Source organism: Dioscorea cayenensis, unplaced genomic scaffold, assembly GCF_009730915.1.
Source record: "Dioscorea cayenensis subsp. rotundata cultivar TDr96_F1 unplaced genomic scaffold, TDr96_F1_v2_PseudoChromosome.rev07_lg8_w22 25.fasta BLBR01000278.1, whole genome shotgun sequence".
Taxonomy (NCBI): Eukaryota; Viridiplantae; Streptophyta; class Magnoliopsida; order Dioscoreales; family Dioscoreaceae; genus Dioscorea; species Dioscorea cayenensis.
Genome location: NW_024086669.1, coordinates 1 through 23,250, shown reverse-complemented (window position 1 = coordinate 23,250; position 23,250 = coordinate 1). Strand labels below are relative to the sequence as shown.

At 32.4% G+C, this 23,250-nt stretch overlaps 2 protein-coding genes across 2 annotated transcripts; both read right to left on the bottom strand.

Moving 5' to 3' along the window:
• Positions 1 to 3,694: 3,694 nt before the first annotated feature.
• Positions 3,695 to 5,972, bottom strand: LOC120253996 (40S ribosomal protein S24-1). The gene is made up of 5 exons (XM_039262156.1): positions 5,803 to 5,972; positions 5,672 to 5,713; positions 5,408 to 5,578; positions 3,922 to 4,008; positions 3,695 to 3,763 (listed from the first exon to the last, which is right to left on the bottom strand). Exons 1-5 carry the CDS (start codon positions 5,875 to 5,877, stop codon positions 3,722 to 3,724), a joined length of 417 nt encoding a protein of 138 aa, XP_039118090.1. The 5' UTR covers positions 5,878 to 5,972; the 3' UTR covers positions 3,695 to 3,721.
• Positions 5,973 to 7,220: 1,248 nt separating this feature from the next.
• LOC120253999 (2-oxoglutarate-dependent dioxygenase citB-like) lies at positions 7,221 to 14,791 on the bottom strand. Its single transcript, XM_039262158.1, is given in 12 exon segments — positions 7,221 to 7,280; positions 7,421 to 7,502; positions 7,610 to 7,655; positions 8,141 to 8,159; positions 8,162 to 8,196; positions 9,924 to 9,982; positions 10,087 to 10,187; positions 10,296 to 10,417; positions 10,812 to 10,863; positions 11,372 to 11,473; positions 12,529 to 12,724; positions 14,669 to 14,791. Coding segments are annotated over 11 exon segments (873 nt in total). The 5' UTR covers positions 14,771 to 14,791; the 3' UTR covers positions 7,221 to 7,280; positions 7,421 to 7,463.
• Between the last annotated feature and the right edge of the window lie 8,459 nt (positions 14,792 to 23,250).

The following is a 23,250-nucleotide window of genomic DNA, read 5'->3' as shown; positions in this document are numbered from 1 at the left end:
AGAGTTCCATCAAGCATTTACCAAAAACAATGAAAAAAAATAGCGAAAGAGAAGGAAAAATAGCGAAAAATCACTACAAAATATGGAAAACTCTTCTAGCATTACCCTGAAATTCAAAAGCAAGAGAACCCCTCAGCAGGCACTGTGCCAAAAACCCTAATTTCTGTTAGCTTATGTAGCTATTGGCCAACGAGGAGATATGCGCATGCATGTTAAGATGTCCCTCAGCATATCTATGTTAACGTAGTCCAGTGGTTAGACTCATTCATTCTGGACCGTCTGATTTTAAAAATATCTATCACAGCCAAAATAGGCAGCGGATATTCTGAGAAACAATTCCTTTTTAAATTATTACCTTTAAAAATTAATTTAGATATATATCGGCCGTATATTAATTTTTTTAAAAATTATATTTTCTCAATTTAGATATATCTCAATAATATATATATATATATACATCAGCTCATATCTTAATTTTTAAATATTATATTTTTGAATTCAAATATATCTCGATAATAATGTTTTTATTTTATGAGATACGAATGCTTCATTCTTTAAAATATATAAATATATATCTGTTGAATTTATGGTTAGCTGTTATTTTAATCATAATATAAATGTTTAATTATTTATGGCTGTGGAACATACAAACTGTGTGTGTATTATTTCACGGAAAAGAAAAGTATGCTTGAGAAAATAATTAGTGAATTAACATCTGAATATTACTAGCATGATCCAAGGCTTTAAATAGAGACTTACGACGAATTAGGTACATCTTCATGTATTAGTTTTCTAATCAGTAAAAGAAAAATTTTTGTCATTAAACTTGAAAATAAGCTAATTTTTAGCTGTATTTATAAAAATATATAAAGCTGATTTGGAAAGAACTTCTCATACAGAAGCTGTATTTTATTTAAATAGAGTAGAAACTAAAACTAAGAACCAAAAAAGCTGAACAAACTACAAAAATACATAACAAGTAAGATGAAAGAATAACAAATTGAAAGATAAATCCTTGCTCGATAAAAGAACGCGCATCATCCAATAAAGGCAAGTCTCTACCAACTAGAAAAGATTGAGATACGGTACCAAAAATCCGATGGATGGCGGTTAATAAGCGGGAATCGCCAAGCGGAGAGGAGTAACATGAATGTTGAGACGATTACACATGTCCAATAGGAATTGAAGATTTGAAATCGAGAACTGAACCACCAAGATGTGAGATGATCCAAGCTCGAATGGTCTCGAGAATAATGTGATGAGCATAAAATGTGATTGATTCTAATATGAAAATCGATGCAGATTGCAACGCTACTTCAAAGAGCCAATAAATCATCAAAGGAATTGTCCATCAATGGTTGAGGAAGACACCTTGCAAAAGATATAGCATAATTAGCATTAGAGATGAAGAATCCCGACGGATCTTACCGTGTGCTTTTAGTTGGCAGTGGTCATGAGTGAATAGGAAGTATCAAGTCGACGCCGAAGAGGATTGTGCGAGGATTAATTTCTTGCCAAGATTATCCGAAAGGCTGGTAGAGAATTCTCAGACATGAGCGATGGCTTTGCTCACAATGATGGAGTAATTTGGGCGATGTTTTTGAATATTGCATTGCAAAGACTAATCCAGATAGACCAAGCCCCGCACAGATGATCACTAGGATATGTTGAGAATGTCTCGTATTCAATGATCCAGCTCCACCAGAGAAAAGCCCTTGCAAGGAGAAGGAAATGACGAGGGTTTTCTCTATAATTAATCATATCCCAAACACCATGAATTCTAGCACAATGACGAACAAAATGATCAATGGTCTCACGACTGAAGATCCACGAGAAAAATACATGGATATCTCGGACCAAGATGAATACTATGGAAGGAATGCATAAGTAGACAAACGGCCCATGTAATACACATCCAAATAAAATGTTTTCCGTTTAGGAGCAACAAGAATGCTAAAGTAAATTCCATCAATCCAAGAAGGGAGCAAGAATTCAGGTGATTCAAGTGATGATAAATTGTCTGCAGATATTTTTAGAGCATTTAGATTTGGAAGCCTACCACACCCGATGATTATTAGCCTCATGATCAATTGTATGTATATGTAACCTCCGAGGCTATCGAAATATTGCCAAAAGAGGAAATTAAGGTAATGATAGTCCCACTGGTTACCCTTGGATAAGCTCAATAAGATTAATATGATTAATGCCTACATCCATGTTGAGAAATGTAGGCTTGAGAGCAACTATGGATATCGAAAACACCATGGATCCCAAAGGAAAGAAGTACTAGCCGGGTTAATTGAATTGATTTTACAATGATGCTTAATGAAGGCTGCAGATTTGCAAAGACCCCGAAAAAACCAGGAGCATTTAGGAGGAGGATGATCATGCCAAAAATTCATTTTATCGTATTTATCATGCAAAATCTCCACCCAAAGGACATTATCATTATTTAAATATTGGAATATATGTTTGGACATCAATGAGTGTTTAGTAAGAGAGAGATTTTTAAAACCTAAGCCCTCCTCAGACTTTCCTTTGTTTATAATATTCCAACTCACATTATGGATGCCCTTTTCCACTGCTCATTCCTACAAAAGTTTTTCTAACTTTGGATATCTCAGATAAAATAGAATCAGGGATAGGATAGACAGACATGGTGTATATGGGAATAGAGAAAGAACCGAATTGATTAAATACCCTTAGCCGCTGGAGAAAGATGAAAGTTAGCCCATCTACTAGAGGTGTATCGAATTTTATCCTCCATAGGTTGAAAAGATTGGGTAGCTATATGTCTTAGAAGAAATAAGAACACCAAGGTATTTAAAAGGGAAAAAAGCTTTTTTAAGATTCAGGATATTGCAAATACTTTTTAAAACATGCTTGTTATACTAAGAGGGAAAATAAATTTGGGACTTGGAGTAATTGGGGCCTCTGTCCATAAGACTAGTATAAAAGCAGAAAAGTTCAGATATTCCGGGCAACCTTTACGGAAAGCTTAAGTAATTCAAATCAAGTCATCGGCATACACAAGGTGATTAAAATTGTTGCGAAGACTAGAATTGAAACCAAAGATCAAGTTATTCTGAAAAATAAAATTAAAAATAGAAGTGAGGACTTGAGAAACTTAAAATAAATAGATAGGAAGAAATGAGATCACCTTGACGAACTACCCAGGAGAAAGAAAACCAAGGCGTGGGATTACCATTAATTAACAGAGCTGATATTTAAAACATGGGCTAGAGCTTGATACTCGTAATCTTTTCTTTTTGGTGAATTTTTATTAAAATTTCTAAACCAACCTTATTTTTAATTATTACGGAGATAAAAGATTTACTAAAAATAAAAATTAATGAGTATGTAAATATAGTGTTATCCATAGCTTAAAAATTCACATTTCTGTTCCTCTTAATCTTGACATCAACATCAAGGCTTATCAACAGGAGAAACAAATTCAGATGAGAGGATTGAAAAGCAAAGCAATGAGAAGCTCATAATCAAACCAAATAACACCTATTGAATTACTCCAAGCAATTAGAAAGATAAAGCCGGTCTTGTAGCTAATGTGTATCATGGTTCACAAAAGAAAACTTCCTCAAAAACTACAATCAGTTCAAAAAGTAAATAATAAAAAACCAGGCAGCAAAAAGATTCCACATCATAATAACCCAAGAGTGTCCACCAAATTGTGCAGATCCTTCACTGGAAGGATGAAGAGACCTCACTTCTTCTTCCCTGCCTTGGCAGCATCTCCAGCCTTTGTCTGGACATCACAAAGAAAAGCAATTAGAAATTATGTGAATTTACTCACAAAAATTACATGGATTAGTAGGCTATGGTTAATTGTTCATGTCATGTTAGAGATTATCTAGAACATTAAAAAAGAAAAATTTGAACACATGAATTAATCTTAAGCTATACCTTCTTCACACCTCGGATTTTCTTTGCTCTGTTCTTCCTTTCCTTCATTTGCTTCCTTGACTTCTCAACCTTAGTGGCCAGTCCATTCTGACAAAATACAAATATGCATTCAGGCAAGTGAGTCAAGTTATAAGGAATGGTATATAAATTCATCAGGATAGCCCTATCATAAACAAAAGAAACCCAGTCATCCGATGAACAATGAAATTCAATTTTTTTTTTTTATAATATAAGTACATTTCAAGCATGCTGAGAGCAGAAAGAAATAAAAGAAATTGCAACAAACAGTAAACTTTAAAGTAAGGCTGCTCTTTGATGGAGATGAAAAAGAAGTGGATTTCAGTTGTCGAACAACTGAGGCTTCCCATGCAAATTACAAACAGGTTAGCCATGAAACACAAGTCTGACAGGATCAAGCTGAATTTCAATCAGATGATCACAACCCACAGGCTTTTTCGTACTTTATTTTAGAGACTTCTAACTTTGAAATAACAAACAAACTATATATCTTGTGGTGACTACTAGTCCATGATTTAGTAATCGGGAATCTGGAAATTGAGATGCATACATGAGTGTAATTTTTCTACTTTAGGCAACAACTGTACTTGGCCAAAAGCCAGAGCATATAACATATAAGAGTGTTTTTAAGTTCGATACACATCGTTTAATCCAAAATCAAACAAATTGTAATCAAATAATCCAGATGAGCATAGTTTCAATACAGGTGTTGGCAGGTCTATGCTCGGTATATGCAAAAACCCTGATTAAATGCAACGCATACAAAGAAACTAAATCCAAGAGACAAAACTCTATCAACTAATAGCATTATCTTTAACCAACTTATGGTAAGCAGCAGAATGCTTCCCAACTTTCAAGTTACAAAGCCAGGTAGACTCTTAGGACATCCATGAAACAGTGCTGGTGCTAATGATTACAGAAAACATCTACCAATGTCAAAAAAACACAAGAATATAAGGTGCCTATAAAAGTTCTTCCAAATATAATAAACCAAGAGATGACCTAACCCTGTTTCTTTACTGTATTTCAATAGTAGGTTTTCCGCAATCTCTATGATAACAAGCAACAAACGAGCAATAATTACAACATAGACCAACAACAATAGCAACAGACAAGCAATCAAAATGGTACAACAATGTCATACAAACAAAAACCTCCAATCAACATTGAAGGCACAAATCCGTAAGCAAATAGCACAATAAAGAAGGGAACAGACCCTCGATAACAAATGCACTTAACATGTTAGAAGAATGCAAGGGTCAGAGAGGTAGTTACTTCATTGTCCCAATACAAAGCACTACCTAACTAGAAAAGCATTAATAAACCACATATGCTAGAACTATGAATCAACATTAAAGCGAAAAATCTAAAGCCGAAAGAACACAATATAACAAAAAACAAATCTTTAACAAGAAATCAAAAAAAAAAAAAAACATTGGATTTGGATTTCGGAGAGAGTTTGATATACCCTGATGAGGCGATACTTAGGCTCGTATTTCTTCGCGTTTTCAACACTGTCGTAGATCAACCCATAACCCGTTGACTTCCCACCACCAAAGTGCGTTCTGAACTTGAACACAAAGATCGAGTTCTCATCCTTCACTTCGTACATCTTCGCCAATTTATCCTTCAACTCCGCCTTCAAATCATCCACCAAAACATAAAATCAAAAAAACACAATAAAAAATCAACACAAAAATTCATCAGAGAACCAACAAAGAAAAAAAGGGACCTTGGAAACGTTGGCTCTGCCAGGATGCAAGACATCGATGACCTGAAACCAAATCAAAACAAAAAATGAAGAATCAGCAACAGAATTTGCTCGCAGGTATACAGAACTAGGGTTTGGAAGGAGGAGATTACGAATTGCTTTCGTGAGAGGAGGCGATTGGTCATGAACTTGCGGGTGCGAATGGTGAAGGCTTTGGTCTCCGCCATGGCTGGATCTTCTCACGATCAAGCTGGCTCCGTGCAATGGAGATCGAGAGCACACAAGAGCGAGAGAGCGGCGAGCGAGAAGACTTGGAGATCACTTTGTTGATATATAAAACCCTAACCCTAACCCTAGATTGTGATACGTTTGTGGTGGGCTTAAGTGGGCTGGGCTTCGTCAATTAATGGGCTTGAGGTTATTACTACTCATTACAATAGAGTATGGAAGTAGTTAGTTTGTATAAAAATGATATTTTTCATGTCCCCCGGAACAAATTGTAGTTTTATGATCAACAGCCTCTTAATCTCATTTGATGACTTGGATCTTTTATATCACGATATTTATTTTGAAGAGAACCCAATATTGAACCCCAAAGCTGATGCAAAGTCAGAGCATAGGTGTTTTATTTGTTTTTAAGGGATTCTTTTAACGTCTTTCGATTTTTTAAGAGCCACAAACTCTAAATTGTCCAGAGCGGGGAGTCCTACAAGCAGGTTAAACCCTCCGGTGAGTGTTTTTTAATATTAAATCTATTATTCTTAAACTTGGTTCTTTAACTGTTCTAAAGTAATAGATTTTATATTAATAAAAATTTAAGTGAAAAAGGATTTATAAATACTTGCCATAAAAATGTGAATGGAAGAATAGGTTGATTTTTTTTATAAATCACTTTGATTTATCTTAGTTACTAATATATTTGAAAATTAAGATAAAATTGAAGGATTTCAAGAAACCATCAACATTGGGAGTTAGTTCTAAGTGGTAGAAGCTTAGATTATGATTTCCAATTTCCAATAACTGTGTATGTGAATCTTTTAAAATTTTGATTTCTTGAAAACTAATCGAAATAAATATCATAATATTATTATCAACTTTCTTTGTTAATCAACTCTAGTATTATTATAGCAATAGAAAATGTACTTAAAAAAATTGTCCACCTAGTTTATGCATTTTGTTACAAAAGCATTTATAAAAGAATCAGTTTGAAAGGTACACAATTCATTCCAAACAAAAATCAAAATTAATTCATTAAAAAAATAACTGGCGGAAACATTGCAAGTCATTTTAACATTTGCTTTGCAACAACAATCTATATTTATTTATTTTATTTTATTTTTGTCATTACATACTTTTCTCAGTAAATGAACGAAACAAAAGAAGATATTTCATCGATACCATTTTGCTAGAGCATATGTACTATAATACATATAATATAGTACTCTATTTCGGTTTCTGATCTTATAAAACTGTTGCTTGATGAAGCATTGATCAGAGAGCGATAAAAAATACGACTTTTTGATACTGCAGAAATTTTATCGAAGTCTAGTGTTTCGAATAAGTGTTAAGATCTGCATGTGTGTCTTTGTATCTTTGGGACAGGTATGTGCTGCAACTTATCGGAGGGAACCTGATAAAAAGCTCGAATGATGTCAATTTCTCGGCTCAAAAAGTAAATAAGCAAAGAAGTTATAATGTTGACTAGGTATTTCACGACAAGATGTATTTTGTGTTGTAAGAATAATTCGACGGAAGTTCAGAAAAACTCACTTGGGTGGATTTTCTTCAGATTTGCATGTCGGCAGGCATTCGACTATGCAGTCATGGCTAGAGCTCCACAAAAATATGCAATCTGCCAAGAAAAGAAAAATAATTGAATGTAAACTAAAGTTTCAACCAGTGAGGGTGGTAATTACGAATGAATTAATTCCTCGGTTTGAAGTGCTTGAAGGATCTTACAGAAAAACGTTCCCGTCCATCTGTGACGACTCGATGCAATGTGGACCTAACAATAAAAGAGAAAGAATAAGAGGTTTAGGGAAGATTCATGCTGATGTTCTCTGAAAGCGGTTCCTTGGATGAGATTAATCATTTGGCATCATTTGAAGAACCAAGTATTATCAAAGTAAAACTATTTCATGAAGAAAAATTAAAAGGTAGAAAAATGTAAATTTGACAGACTTCAAAAGAAAACTAAAGTAATAAATGAGCTATCCCAGTCTAACATGCAAACAGTGGAATCATGTGATAGTTAAAGACCATCATTTAATTCAGTATAAGGATTATTTAAAGTAGTTCTGGATAGTTCCAGGGGAGAGCTAAATGTCAATAAATACATATGACCACAAGGGAGTCATTCACCATGCATTCTAACTACAAATGATTCTACTGCAAAGAAAAATTGTTTTATGATGATACAGTACTTCACAAAGAATGAAAGATGACAACAATTTTTGAGACCAGAAAGAATAGCACCAAGAGGAAGTTTACCTGAATATGCAATTACTCAACGTTCAAGCATGTCTCCAAGATTGACAATGAACCCTCTGGAATGGAAATAAAAATAAAAAACAGAAAATTAAATATTTCCAGCTAAATTTTGGTTAAGACACATGGCAGAAAAAGGAGAAGACAGTATAGAAAAGCAAAGAGTATAGAATAGCAATTGAAGTTACTCAAGTATATACAACAGTAACTGTATAAATTCCTCACACTTCTTTTCCTATCTAAAAGAATCTAACTGCACCCATATTTTTGAGCCTTTTGATTTAAGACTGCCCTGTTAAACAACCTTCCCTGAAGGGTTATTTTGTTCACAACTGCTGACTAGTTTGGAATGTAGATAGCTTTTGGAGCCAGGAATAAAATTTTTGCAATTTTGTTAGGGTTTTACATTGAACTATTATAGAAACATCACCTAATATGTTTGTAAAATGTAAATTTTCATGGACTGCAAACCTTAATGTATCTGAGCCATGGAACAGTTGAGCAGAGATTATATCTTGTCATATGAACTAAAACAAAAACACTTATTTCATTCATGAGTAGAACAGGCCACATATATAACTACCAAAAACAAGGCATTTATATGATTTGCTTGGGAGAAAAATAAATTTTAACACTAAATCCAATTAATTTAAGAGCATAGATCAGCCCAGGGCCAGCCTGAAAAAAACAAAAGGTAAACCCCACTAACAATCTGAAATACTTAAACTGAACCTAAATTTTCACGCTGGTTTTTAAATTAACACAGTTCTTAGAAAACACTAGTAAGAAGACAAAAGGAAGAAGAAACAAGCTTGAGTAAAAGGATCAGCCAAAGAGTTTTACATCATACAGGTTCTAGAAAAGAGTCCCAAGAGTTTGAACTCATGGATTTAATCGGTTGGGCCTGAATTTTCATTTGCAACTAGTTATCGACAAAAATTCATGGGTAAAACTGTTGCATTAATTTTATGGAAGTACTAGTACTTTTTTCCAGGTGAAAATCAGAGCAATGCTTAATTTAAAGAATAATAATAATAAATCAAAAAGAAATAGTTAGCATGATAGCACAAATTCCTAATTTGTATTTCAAAGATAGAGGGAAGCAACAAGAGAAAAACAAATATATCATGGATGGCAGTTCACAATATTGAATTGTTTTAAAGAAGATAATAGCAAAGACTAAACTTAATGGACAGCAAGCAAGAATGCAATGACTGGAAAAACCTCCATGTCTATCATCAACTTTACGGGGCTGCTAACATATTACAAAAAATTTAAAAATTATCACATGTCTATAAAGTAGATAATCTATTTTAACCAATAAAGAATTAACAATATGAGTTTACAAAAAAACAACAGACCATATGGCTAAAAGATGATAAAAGACATGTTAACAATATGAGAGAAAATACGAGTGAGATGGAATGATAGAAGTGAGCAATAGGAGAGTTAACCCAACCTATCCCATGCGTAATGTATAGAAATTGAGAGCCATCTCTCTCTCTCTCTCTCTCTCTCTCTATATATATATATATATATACACACACACACACACAAGATTAAAAAATATAAGCTGTGCATAAATGTGAACATGGATGAGATGGAATTGTGAAAATACTGCCTAGAAGAAGAGTTATCTCTCTCTCTCTCTCTCTCTCTCTCTCTCTCTCTCTCTACACACACACACACACACACACACACAAGATTAAAAAATATAAGCTGTGCATAAATGTGAACATGGATGAGATGGAATTGTAAATATGCCTAGAAGAAGAGTTAAACCAACCCTTTCACAGGTTCAATGTATTCCCATATTTGAGGCTGTGCATCCTTATCCTTGCATATCTGCATGACATGACATGGTTCACATACTAAGATAGTCATAGAAGTAGATAACCACATTATAAAAAATTATAAAGGAAGTGAGTTCTAACCAAACATCATCTTACTTGGAGGCCAACTACATCATCTGTTGCCAAGAGAGTGATCAAACCATAATCCGAGTGGGCTCCGGCACCATATATTCCCTTTGAAGGATTAGACATTGTACCTAATGATCAGACAAAGGCAACCATCATACCATAAATTGCATTATATTTTCTTTGACAAGAGGATCACAATAGCATGCAAATGCAATAACCTCTAGTTTTTTCCACACCTTGATAGTGTAGAAGTCGCAAAGTTGCAATTGGCTCCCCAAGCATGTATGGTTTATCAAAGAAGTCACCATCTAGGTCAAGTGCCAGAGCTATGATCCTAGCCACTGCTCTTGCCACCCTCCTTTAAGATTTTTTTTGAAACAGAAGACAGGAGTGAGAGTTTGACACCATTGTGCTCTTAAAAGTTCCATTTTGAAAATAATAATACTTTTAGTAGTAATTAGCAAAAACTATCGTCTTCTAGTTGATGTTGTTGCAATCTTATCCAAAGAAGTTCAATGAACCCACAGATCCAAACAAGTTGACATGCACAAATAAAGAATAAATTGTATATTGTGGTACATTGCAGGAAGCAAGCCTTTTCTATGCAGGGAACTCTATCATATTGGCATCTAAAGTGCCAAAGAATTGCAATCTTGCTCATGTTCTAGTGGAAAAAGAAATTGCCACTTAGAAAGATGTTAAAATGTTTTTTTAAAAAATGCTATCAGTGATCAGGGAGAAACAGAACTCACAGGGCCTCATTGTGATACTTCTCCATTGTTAACCTCCATCCAGGTAAATGACCTTGAGATTAAAAAAAAAATGAAGCAACATGGGTCAGTGCAACAAAAAGTTATACAATATAATTCCATTTTATGAAGTTGAAAAGCTGTACATAGGGCATGGCCCTTTTATTTATAAGTCTACAGGACACAAACAGAACAGTATATTCTTATGTAACTTGGTAAATTAATCATTGATGAATCCTCCCTATAGTTGAATAAATGCAAACAGTCCATGTATTTGGCTATGTTGATGAGCATAAGGTGAATGATGTGCAAACAAATATCAAATGGTCCAATATCATAGTGAAAGTGTTTCTTGATCAAACTGGATGCGCAGACATATTCTTTCTAGTGTATGAGGCGGTATTTCACAGTAAGAAGGAAACAAAATTATATAGAATGTTAAAACTTTTAAATAGATCTACTCCCAAGAGTAATTCTAATTGTTGATGGTTACTTAAGTGAGCATTCAGTGCCATGGCATTGGCAAATTTAGAAGAAGTTTACAAATAATTACAAAGATCTACCTTCAGGAGGCCATAAATTTTGAGTCCAGTAAAAGGGTTTCTCTGCTTGAGGATCATCAGCAGGTACTTCAACACCAATGTAATATCCCTCTTTGTAATCACCTAAAAAAGTAATCAACAATTCAGTTTAGTTTTATAATACATAAAAGAAGTAAAGATAGATAAAGAAAGAATTATGTTAGCAGCGAATTGACTGCACATATGAAAAATAAATCATGATAAAAGTGAAGCCATTGTAGTCGCATCTTCAAGCATACAATGTCAGATGATATTAAATCTAATTAACAATTAATACACTTCAACAACAGAAAAAAGAATAACCAAGAACAGGATCGTAATAGAGATGCTTTTGTCCCTATGAAGGAAAAAGGATCTAATGATAAAAGCATTAGGTCCCATTCAGTATTGCCACAGGTTAACCTCAATGTTTTCTAGTTTATTGTCACTCACCATAGTGAATCTTCATACATCAATGGATGACCATCAAAAGTTTAAGGATATTTCAAAGGCCAGATCAGATCTAACATCAGATTCTGTAAATAGGATCCAAATTCTTGCCGTGGAAATTTTGATAAAGGAGGAACCAGCAATGAAATCTTAGAGTTTAGTTCGCAAACCAGGAAACCTAGCTTCATGATCATTTCTGAAAAACTAGCTTCATGACAAACCCTGTTAAGCACATGCAATTAATCTCCTTAATGCCTCACATATCCTCAACTTGAAAAGCATAAACAGAGAAAGGAGAAATAAAAGGTTATAGGAAGATCAGTGAAAAGCAAATGCCATTGAAATTTACCTAAAACAGGTATGCCACAAAAGAAATGATTATGTTTCACAATACTCTACAAGAATGGTTGAAACAGTTAACCATAAAATGATCAATTTGAATTTGATCATAAGAGTAAAGGAAGGAGGCCAATATATAGAGAGTAGTAGGATGTGCACTGGTTTTTAGTGAACTGCACATGGCCATTCCTAGCCCTTATCTGCTAAACATGATACAAGCAAATATCTTGAATCATTCAAGTACCTTGTCAGTTACCCATTAGCCATTCTCTGACAGGAAAGATTGATCAAATGTTCATAAGAATTCAAAGGAACCAAAACAAATTCATGCCTCCCAACTAATTCTAGAATTAGAGAATTTAGAAACATACCATCAACTTGATTATCTCGATCCAGAATCTCATCTAGAATTGGTGTATAACCTCGATTCTTTTCATTTCGTAGAAGCTTCATTTTCTCATCCATAGGTAGATCAAAAAAATTCTTACTTTGGGAAAAAACGTCATCCATAAAGTCTTGTGGGATTCCATGATCGATAACATAAAAGAATCCAGAGTCTAAGCATGCCTGGAAAAAATTATAAATAGGAGAGATTCAAAAGCCAGAACAATAAAATATTAAAAATAGATCTAAATAAAAGTTACAAAAAAAAAATAGAAACAAAGATAATTATGACAGATAACATAAATAAGAAATAATTTCAAGAAGCAAGCACAGTTGATGAGTTATGCATTTACTTTACACTACATACAAAATTTATTATCACAATGCTACTCTTAACCAATTTAAATGAAATGTTTCTGCTTCATATATTTTAAAGATATGGTAATCAAAGCATAAGTAAAGCCTCAAAATAATTGCATAAAAGTCAGGCTCACCAAAATATGTGCCAAAGTGATGGACGAAAGAAGGTGAATGTGGAAATTAGCTTGAAGAAAAGCACTTAAAATCTAAAAGCAAAGTAAATACTATTCATTAGGCAGGTCCATATTTCCTCCCTATTCCATCTACCATCACTAAAAGCATTCCTGATCAAAGCTGAAATCATGATATCAGTATATTCTTATCAGTCATCAAAATAATACAAATTAAAAACACAGATAAACAGGAAAATACATATTGGCTACGCTATACAAACTAGTTGTAACCCATAGAGCACAATAAAAAAAATTCTAGTAACCAGTAAACACGCATATAATTTAAAATATTTACAGTTACTTCAAGTTGCTCTACATGTGATGTGAGCTATATGTAGTGACAACCTAACCATCACAATCAAATGTGGTAGTCTCCCTAACATAAATAGATTTAACTTCTCTGACTATCCTTTAATATGAGATTATGAAGATATACACTTTAGTTCCATATCCTTAAGTTGAACTTTACACAATTATGATTAAGTCTATTTTCATAGACAAGAATGTTGGCATATATGATGCCGTGAATGGTAGGTTTTCTTCACCAAAACATTAACTTTGACATTGTGGGTTACTGTTTGTAACAGCCACGTGAATTTCAGGTCCTATACTTTGGTGCAAAAAAAGCATTATTCCAAATTAAGATAGTCCAACTTTGCATATATTGAACTATGTTTGATAAGGAATCTACGGGATTAAACGTCCAAATACAAAGAATAAAGTGCAACGCATCAGACAGGCAGAATATTATCTTGAAAAACTCTTATTCACATTCCAGATTGAACCACTGCCTTGTTCCAATGCACTGTGATAGAATATCCACATGTAACCACTACATGGATGTGTAAATTTTATCGTGCTCTAAAAAGTAAAATGTTCCCATAGGTCATATGATATGTATAAAGACCTCAGCTGCTAGCCGTGCATATGGCCTAAATCTAACTTTCATATCATATAACTCAAATACTTGTCACATGAAGAAGTGAACATTTTATTGAAAATTCTCTTATCACATAATAATGCACAAGCCTTTTTGTATGAGAATCGACCAAATTTTTTTAAATCTAAAACTTCAAAAAGATAACACAAAAAATTAAGATTTTTAAAAGCTAAATACTAGAAACTCAAAAGCTACTGGACAAAAAAATACAAGAAACACGAATTTAAAAATTCATTCAAAACAAAAAAAAATATAAAATATAAGTAAAAAGGGCCACTTTACCAATAACTGAATGATTATAACCCATAATTCGCAAGAAAAAAAGTACAGAAAAAGAAAGAAAAAGGTAAAAAACCTTGCTTAACAACACAAACCCATTGATTCCACTGAATAATAATCAAACTATAATTTTAACTCTCAACACCAGAACAAACACCATAAAATCCGAAGAAAATCCAAAAAATAAACCCAAGCATCAAGCAATGAAAAGAAGAATTATAACAAAAGGCCATAAAAATCATAAATGAATAACAAAAACGCTCAATCAATCAGAATTAAACACTCACAATGCATCATTCACAATAACCAAAGCCTAAACCAAAATAAATTAAAAAAAAACACAACAAAATAAGCAGCAAAATTTCAAATTCACACCTGCTTGAGAAGCGCGATGGATTTATCAACGTCGGGATCGGAGAGGCTGATGCAACTAAGCATGGAACTCTTCATTTGGGAGGGAACAGAGGCTGCCTCCATGATTGAGCTCGCCAATTCTTCTCCTTTTTTTATCTAAAATTCTAAAGCGAGTCTATATATACACACACGAAGGCAATCAATATTTTGCAATAAAACCCACAAAATTCTAAACTTACAAACACCCCCTCATCTTTTTTAATAATTTATTTCCTTTTTTGCTTCATATGCAATTTAAATTATTTTTAAAAAATATATTTATGGGGAAATTTTTATTTTAATATTAAAAATTACATGGAAAATATATATTTGAATATATAAAAAAACTATATAAATTAATTATTAAAAATAACATATACTATAATTATCTCTATTTTGTATATATATAGATATCAAGGGAAAATTAGAGGTCAAGAAAAGTGGGTTACTTAAAAGTGATTGCAATGGAGTCCAACCAACTCTGGTCAAACATGAACCATCCATTCCTTTATTCATCATCATGATGTTAATAATGATTTATTATTAAACTAATCAACTTTTCTTATATATATATATATATTTATATAAGAATAGTTATTAAAGCCACTTTTGGTATAGAGATCTATTCCACCTTCTATTTTTGTGAATTAAAAATTGACTAATAAATACAGGTAAATAAAATGATTTTTAATTTCAAAAAATTTCCATTCATGTTTATTTTGTTATATGACTTTAATTTTTATTCCAAAATTAGGTGCCGTTTAATAATTTTCTTTATTTTTTTCTTTTTGTATATTACTTAATAAAAGTTTCATTTTGAATAATGAATTTCAGAATTAATATGTTTACCTAAAAAAATTATACTCTGAATTAAATGATCATATATGATCTTTTATGATCATTTATGTCCAACCAACAATCTATGAGTATTCATAAAAGTGAGGCATTTCATATCTCAGATAATCAATAATATCACTTATGTGTTATTTGTAATAATAATGTTTAGATAATTCGATGAAAATTTTACAATTTATAATAAATCATTTTGTCATGTGTTATTTGTAGTAACATATAATTGTTTTGTTAATTCAGTTAATAAATAATTTGTAATAAACCATTTCATTAGATGCAAAGATGTGAGTACAAATAAAATGGGTAAGAATGGAAATTACATGTATTCTAAAGGATAAAAAAAAAAATGCCATCCAAGGCTTCAATTTTTTTTTAGTGGAAATTGCTAAAAACACTCTCAAAAATTCTGCATATGCATGATTCTCCCCTAAATTTGGTTATCCTCTTCCTTTTGAATACTGATGATTTTTTTAAACCCCCGATCATCTAACGATGATTGATAGAGTTAATTGGAATTTTTTTGGACGAAATTGTCCCTGCAGTGGGAAGTTGTGGCAAAGTGTGATGAGTTTGACTATAATGCCCTTGGGTGCAGATGAGTTTCTATTTAAAAATGAGAGCTCTATTTAAAAATATGAGGTATGAGGTTACTGCTTTAAAAAAATGAGTTTTCTGTTTAAAAAAATGAGTTTTTGTTTAAAAAATGAGTTTTTGTTTAAGAAATGAGTTTTTCATTTAAAAAAATGAGGTCCTGTTTAAGAAATGAGGTTTTTTTGTTTAAAAAAATGAGGTCTCTGTTTAACAAATGAGTTTTTTGGGGTGTATTTATCACCCCCAAAATCTCTTTTATTATGAGTTGAAATTTAGGGCAGAGTGAGACAAAACGTACGCTGCCACAATCACGATCACGTTGCATGAAAAAAATGGGATTTTGAACCCTAGAATTTTTGATCTCCACCTCGATCTAGATCTCGATCTTGCAGAGAAAAAGGTGCAACCTTTCGATGCCTTCGCTCGACGACGAGGAGCGTCGCGGTCTTCCCGAGGTCGATGGCGAAGAAGATGAAAGAGATGAGGGTCGACGGCAGGGAAGATGATGAAAAGCGAAGGCGAAGGCGGCGAGATCGAACCCTCGTCGGCGCGCTTCCTCCCTCCGTTCCGTCGACCGACTTAGGCACCATGGATCCAAACCCGGAATGATCCCTAACCCTAACCCTATTGCTATCCATGTTGCGGTCTCCGCGATCGAGAATGGTTCCGATTTCGAGTTGACCCGTCTTATCAGACGTCGCCACCAAAGACCTCACCACTCCGACCGCCGAGGAACGTCGCTAGCCCGGATCGCCAACGCCGACAAAGATTTCTCCTTTAAGACCCCACGAGCGAGCCAGCAGCTCGAGATCACTCGCCGGATCCGGAGCTCGGCGACTCAGCTGCTCACGAGATCGACGAACGATGAGATACTCAATATCCCAACTCAATGAGGGTTTCTGTTTAAAAAAATGAGGTCTCTGTTTAAAAAAATAAGCTCTGCTTTAGAAATGAGTTCTCTGTTTATATACTTGTTTGTCTTTGTTTAATTATCGATGTTTCTGTTTAATATATTGCGTTTACGTTTAAAAAAGTGCTTAAATATCGTTGTTTCTATTTAAATATGTACGAGTGGCCAAGATTAATTGATTTTTATATTCAGGATTAATTTATCACGTAAATATTTATTTTTCTGTTTAAATATTAATGTTTTTGTTTAAAAAATGAGTTTTATGTTTAAAAAAATGAGGTTTCTGTTTAAGAAATGAGTTTTCTGTTTAAGAAATGAGTTTTTTGTTTAAGAAATGAGGTTTCTGTTTAAAGAAATGAGCTCTCTGCTTAAGAAATAAACTCTCTGTTTAAAAAATGAACTCTCTGTTTAAGAAATGAGTTCTCTGTTTAAAAAATGAGCTCTCTGTTTAAGAAATGAGTACATGCAAAAGGAATCTGAATGAAAAATGTATGCAAAAGGTTTAAGAGCGATGATGGAATTTCATGTACGAGGGGTGAAAGGAGGTGAAACAATAAAGGAAGAAATTTGTCTGACGGGTATCACAAAACTCACGAGCTATTTTGGGAAGTTTTGAAATTATCGAGGGGTAAACAATAATTTTTCCTTTTTTTTTAATATTTAAAAATTATAGATACATAATCATAGAAAATCTAATATATTTTATACGTAAATTTTAATAATATATTTTAAAATATATATTAAATAATTTATTTTATAACAAAACACGGGAATTTATCTAATATATAAATATATACTTTTGTAAAGATGTGCTCACAAGTTGCCCTGAATCAAACTACATCTTAATTTTTTTTTTAAATAAAAACACATTTATGTATATATATATATATAGATATGGATTTAAAAATAAATTTGATTATTATGCAAGATAATTATGAATGCATGGACAAACCCATTGAATTTCAATTCAAATGGATATATATATATATATATATATAAATAATCAAGTATATTATGTCCTAAGTTCAAATGCCGAATCAATTCCATATAAATGCATCTTTTTTATAAAAAAAAATTGACTTGGTATTTATTTTGTCCAAATTCAAACAATCTAAAGAAAGAAAATGGCCATTGGATATTTAAAAAAATAAATAAATATTATATTTACATAAATAGATTTTTTTAATTAAAAAAAAAAGAAAACATTGAATGGAGAAATCCAACACAAGTTTTTTTAATAGTATAATAGCTGAGTTTATTTAATTGAATAAATCTTGCCAAAAACATTAAAAAAAAAACAAACAAACAAACAAACATTGTAATATCTGTTCTTTGAACATCTTGATTATGGATTAAAAAATTTGTATTACTTATTCAAATTAATGTATTTAAAAAATATAGATTTATATTATAAGATGTTAAAACGTAAAAATACAAAAACTATGCAATATATATATATATATATACAACCTATGAAAAAAAAAACATATATCAAAATTTAAAAGTTCAGAAATGTATATATATACATAGGTATAAATAATTACCTAAATAATAATAATAATAATAATAATAATAATAATATTATAATAATAATATTATTATTATGTATTATTATTATTATGTATGTGTGTATTACATTGCATACTTAAATTCATGAATAAATCGATCTGTTTTATAACTTGGTAAAATTTACTTCTTAATGGGCCGGGCTTGAATTTATATAAATTGGATCTCATTTTATCATGTGAATAATTCTTTGAGCATATGTTGTAAGTACTTATTAAAATCTTTGACAACCAAGTCTTTGGTTTATAACTTTATATTAAGAATGTTGACTACATTCTTTAGGGATGGCAACGGGTAGGGTATGCCAAAACCCTTACCCTTACCCGTAACCCCTACTCCATACCCATACCCTCACTCCGTACTCCCGTCGGGTAAAAAAATCATACCCTTACCCTTACTCAGGAGTACTGGGATACTCTGCAAGTACTCGCACTTTCTAGGGTTGTTTAAATTATCGAATTAAATTTAAATAATAATAAAAATAAATTAATTATATATTATATTACAATCTTTAAACACATGTCCATAAATTCAAAATTACAAGTTGATATATATTTGTTTATCTTAAATTATATAATCACATAAAAATGACGTCTATTTAGGACTCAATGGTAACTCTACCTTTTGTTTTGTTCATGTTTAACCATCTTGGTTTTTATTTAAAATTTTTTCATATATCTATTATTTATATTTTATATAGCTTCAAATTTTATAAATATCTAGTAAGATTTTGAATATAAAAAACATTATAAGTACTTCTCATAAGTTATATCATTTTTATTAGTATCTTATTTTTCAGGATGTTCTTATAATTTATAGAATAAATTATTATAACATTATTTTTTATATTTGTTTATTTTTTAATTTAATTATGATTCTTAATATATATCTAAAATTCAATTTTGATAATATTATCAAATGTAAATATAGAAATTAAATAAAATTTAAAATAATATATTAAGAAAAAATTTGAAGTATTATTTTCAAACTAATCACCATGAAAATAGATATTGAGTAAATTGTGAGTAAATGTTTAGTTTAATAATATATATATATATATGAGAGGGTAAGGATACGAGTGCAGTGCATGGGTTTTTACCCGTGCACTTTTCAACAGGTAAGGGTAAGGGTAAGGGATGCCCAGTAGGAGTAGAGGGCATCACTTCACCGACCAGTATCCAGTTTGAAAAAAACTAATCGGGTAATCACTTCTACAGAGTCGCAGTCTCGGGTCAAAGAGGATAATACCCTCTTTGACCCAGGAGATGACGAATACTCAATCTGATCAGATAGAGTACAATTGCCATCTCTAACATTCTTAAAATAATTTGTTTATCAAGTAGTTAATTTTTCAACTTTTTTTTTTTAAGTTGGAAAATCGAACTAAAAGACAAATTCTTTCAATTTAAAAGAACAAAACACATGAAACATAATTCCGAATATTTCAATGCAATACACAAATTGTGAATTGAATGGTTCCACATCTTTCAATTTCTTTCAACCCTTCCACCACTCAAAAAAAAACTTTTGCAAAAATGGACCAATTATTAATTTCATCACAAATTTAGAATTTCTATTTCTAAGTTTAAACTCTAAATTTGAAAAAAGAAAAAATAATAATAAAATTATTATTTATTAATAGTAAACTTTAAAAAATAAAACATTAAGTTAAAAAATATATTGATTTTTCTCTCAAAGGTTTGGAAATTAAAAAGGGAGGATAATAAATTATTTGAATTTAAATTTATAGTAAAATAAAGCATGAAAAGCAAAGGGAGATCATGGAAAAGAAAGAGGAGGACTTTTGGCACAAAAAAATAAAAGAAAAAGGCAATAGCAATGGATAGGATAACATTAGAAGATATAAAGAGGATTTGGATTCCAATTCTTCTACCAAAACAATAATAATAATAATAATAATAATAATTAATTTAAAAATAAAAGAGAAAAAAGAAAAAGATGGATCTCAAGGTCCATGGCCAATTAGCCATCTCTTTCAAGCCACAAATCATTTATTCAAAGCCACCTTCTCTTTTTGGCTTTGAAGCAATCCCCATTTAAGTTAGAATTTAATTATTATTAATTAAGCTCTATTAATCGACGTTATATCACTTTCAATAATAATAATAATAATAATAATAATTAATGATGATGCCATGATAATATAGTGACTGATAATCATTGATCACTTTGTGCTGCCTTGATAAAACAAAATTTACATTTATAAAATCGATTTTATAATGATATTCACTTGCTAAAATTAATTTATCATAAAACTCTAAAATTTTATATATATATATATATATTAGGATTTTACAATTTTAAATAATTATATAGGAATATAGAAACTTAGAAACTTGATTACACTCCCATGAAATTTAGATTAAAAAAATACATATAGTCTTCTTCTATGCTATGGCTTTGACCATTACATTCCATAGACAGTCAAATGGAATAAAGAAATAAAAATATTGGAAAAGAATAATTTGACTAATCTTATCTCAAAAGAAATTGTTTTATTTATAAATCAATCAAATCGTTGATTGTGCTGATTAAATCAGACAAACATTTTGATAGATGGGGCTGTTTGATGAGACATGATTTTCAGCTAAATCTTTCAGAATGGTCATTTAAACTAGAGGTATTGATGGATAAATATGGTATTTTGGGATGGAGGCTGTTTTGGATGGGTGGCTCAGGGACTCGGGGTGCCTCAGGAGGATTTTGAGAAGGTTGCAGGGACTTTTGGGCTGGACTTCTTGGGCTCTTGGGCAGAGACTTTAGGGTTTGGCGGCCGTCACTTGGAGAAGGAGAAAGCCGAAGACACTATTCTGATTTGGGCAAGCTTGGGAAGATAAAAGAGCTTGAACTTAAGGGAAGCTTCATCATCAAAGGAGGAGAAAGCATTCGACATCTCTAGGGCTAGAAGAAGCATCGTTCGGTGAGGCGTTCTCTCTCCTCTTCATCATTGGACTAAGAATTATCATTTATGCATTTACTTCTTGCTTTTGTTGTGTTTGAGATACTTATTTGTATGATGGCACACTATTGAAACGCCCGGATGTGAAATTGAACCTTGAGTTCATCTTAACATTTTGGATGCTACATTTATATATTTGATATGCATTGGTGTGATTTATGATTTAGCTCATTATGTTTTCATGCCTAGAACTTATTATGTGGAGAAATCCTTGGTTCTTGTTTGAGTTGTACATGTACATTGACCTACTTGCGTGTACTAGATGGTTAATGAGCTAATAGGGCATTTGTTGGAAGCCAACATGCCGGTGGGTGTAGGTAGCCCTCCAGAACCATGAGGTAAACTTGGGTTAAGTGTGTTCTTGGCGATCTCCATTCATAATGCAATCGTGGGAATATGAATAAGGAGGAGAGATCCTTGTCATCATTTGTATGGGATTAGGGTTTTAGCCGTCGAGGTGGGGTTGAACTATTGTTGATGTCCGTCTTTCTAAATCACCGACATGTATTTTCATGCATCCTTATATCTTGATGACCCCCTCTTAGAATCCTCATCCCTAAACCCCTATTCTCTTTATCATCATTGCTGTGATTTGTGCTTGACTTGGGTTATTACACTTGTTTGTTACAATCTTGCTTGTGATAGATTAGTATACCATGCTTGAATTGTAAGGTTAGAAAGTGGTGATGGAGGGAAGTAATAGGAGCCCCTTAACCCCCGTGGAGAATCGATCCTTGGGCTTTGCTCATGGTATTACTTGGCAACTATACACTTGCGGGTAATCAATCAAGTTTTGGCGCCGTTGCCGGGCATTAGAAATTCTAGAAACTTCTAACTTGTGCTCTAACCATTTTTTCTTTTCTTTTTATTTCTTCCTTTCATTTTCTTATTTTTTTCTTGAGCTTAACTTTCTTTATCTTTCTTGACTTTGCAAATTTTTATTTGTGACACGAACCGTCGAATCAAGTTGGATTGCACACCAAGGCAGTGAAATTGAGAGAACCTTGCATCGAAGACTTAAGAAGTGGGCGAAGCATTAATGAAAGAAACATTGAAATTGAGGACCACGAGAATGCGTAATCATGGCCGAAAAGGCGTGCTTTATCCGAATATGAAGGCCGCTATTCCACGGGTGAAGAATTTAGTGTGCAAAAAGCCATCCGTCACCACAAATAATTTTGAGATCAAAGGAAACACCATCGGCATGTGGTCAAAATTCAGTCAATTTAATGACCTTGCAAATGAAAGATACCCATGATCATCTTTCCGTTTCCTTCAAATTTGTTCTACCTTTAAGATAAGCGGGTGACGGCGATGCGATCCGACTCGATTATTTCCTTGGGTTGAGAGATGGGTATGTCGGTGGCTCATCTGTCGCGAGGGGAGTCGATCAAAACATGGAAAAATAATAATTAGGAAAATTTTTTGGGAAGGTATTTTCCTCGTAGCAAGCGGTAGCGAAGCGCTAAAACAGAAATTTCGGCATTCAAACAAGGAGAGTCAAGGAGACTTACCTATTTAAAACTTATGAGAGATTCAAGGACCTTCTTGAAGATATACCCCCCATCGTAGCTTTGCTTCTTGGATCACGAAGTTCAGATCATCTAGCAAGGTTGAATTATGCAACTTCGTCAGTTAATTGATATGCGGCGGGTGGATCTCTTT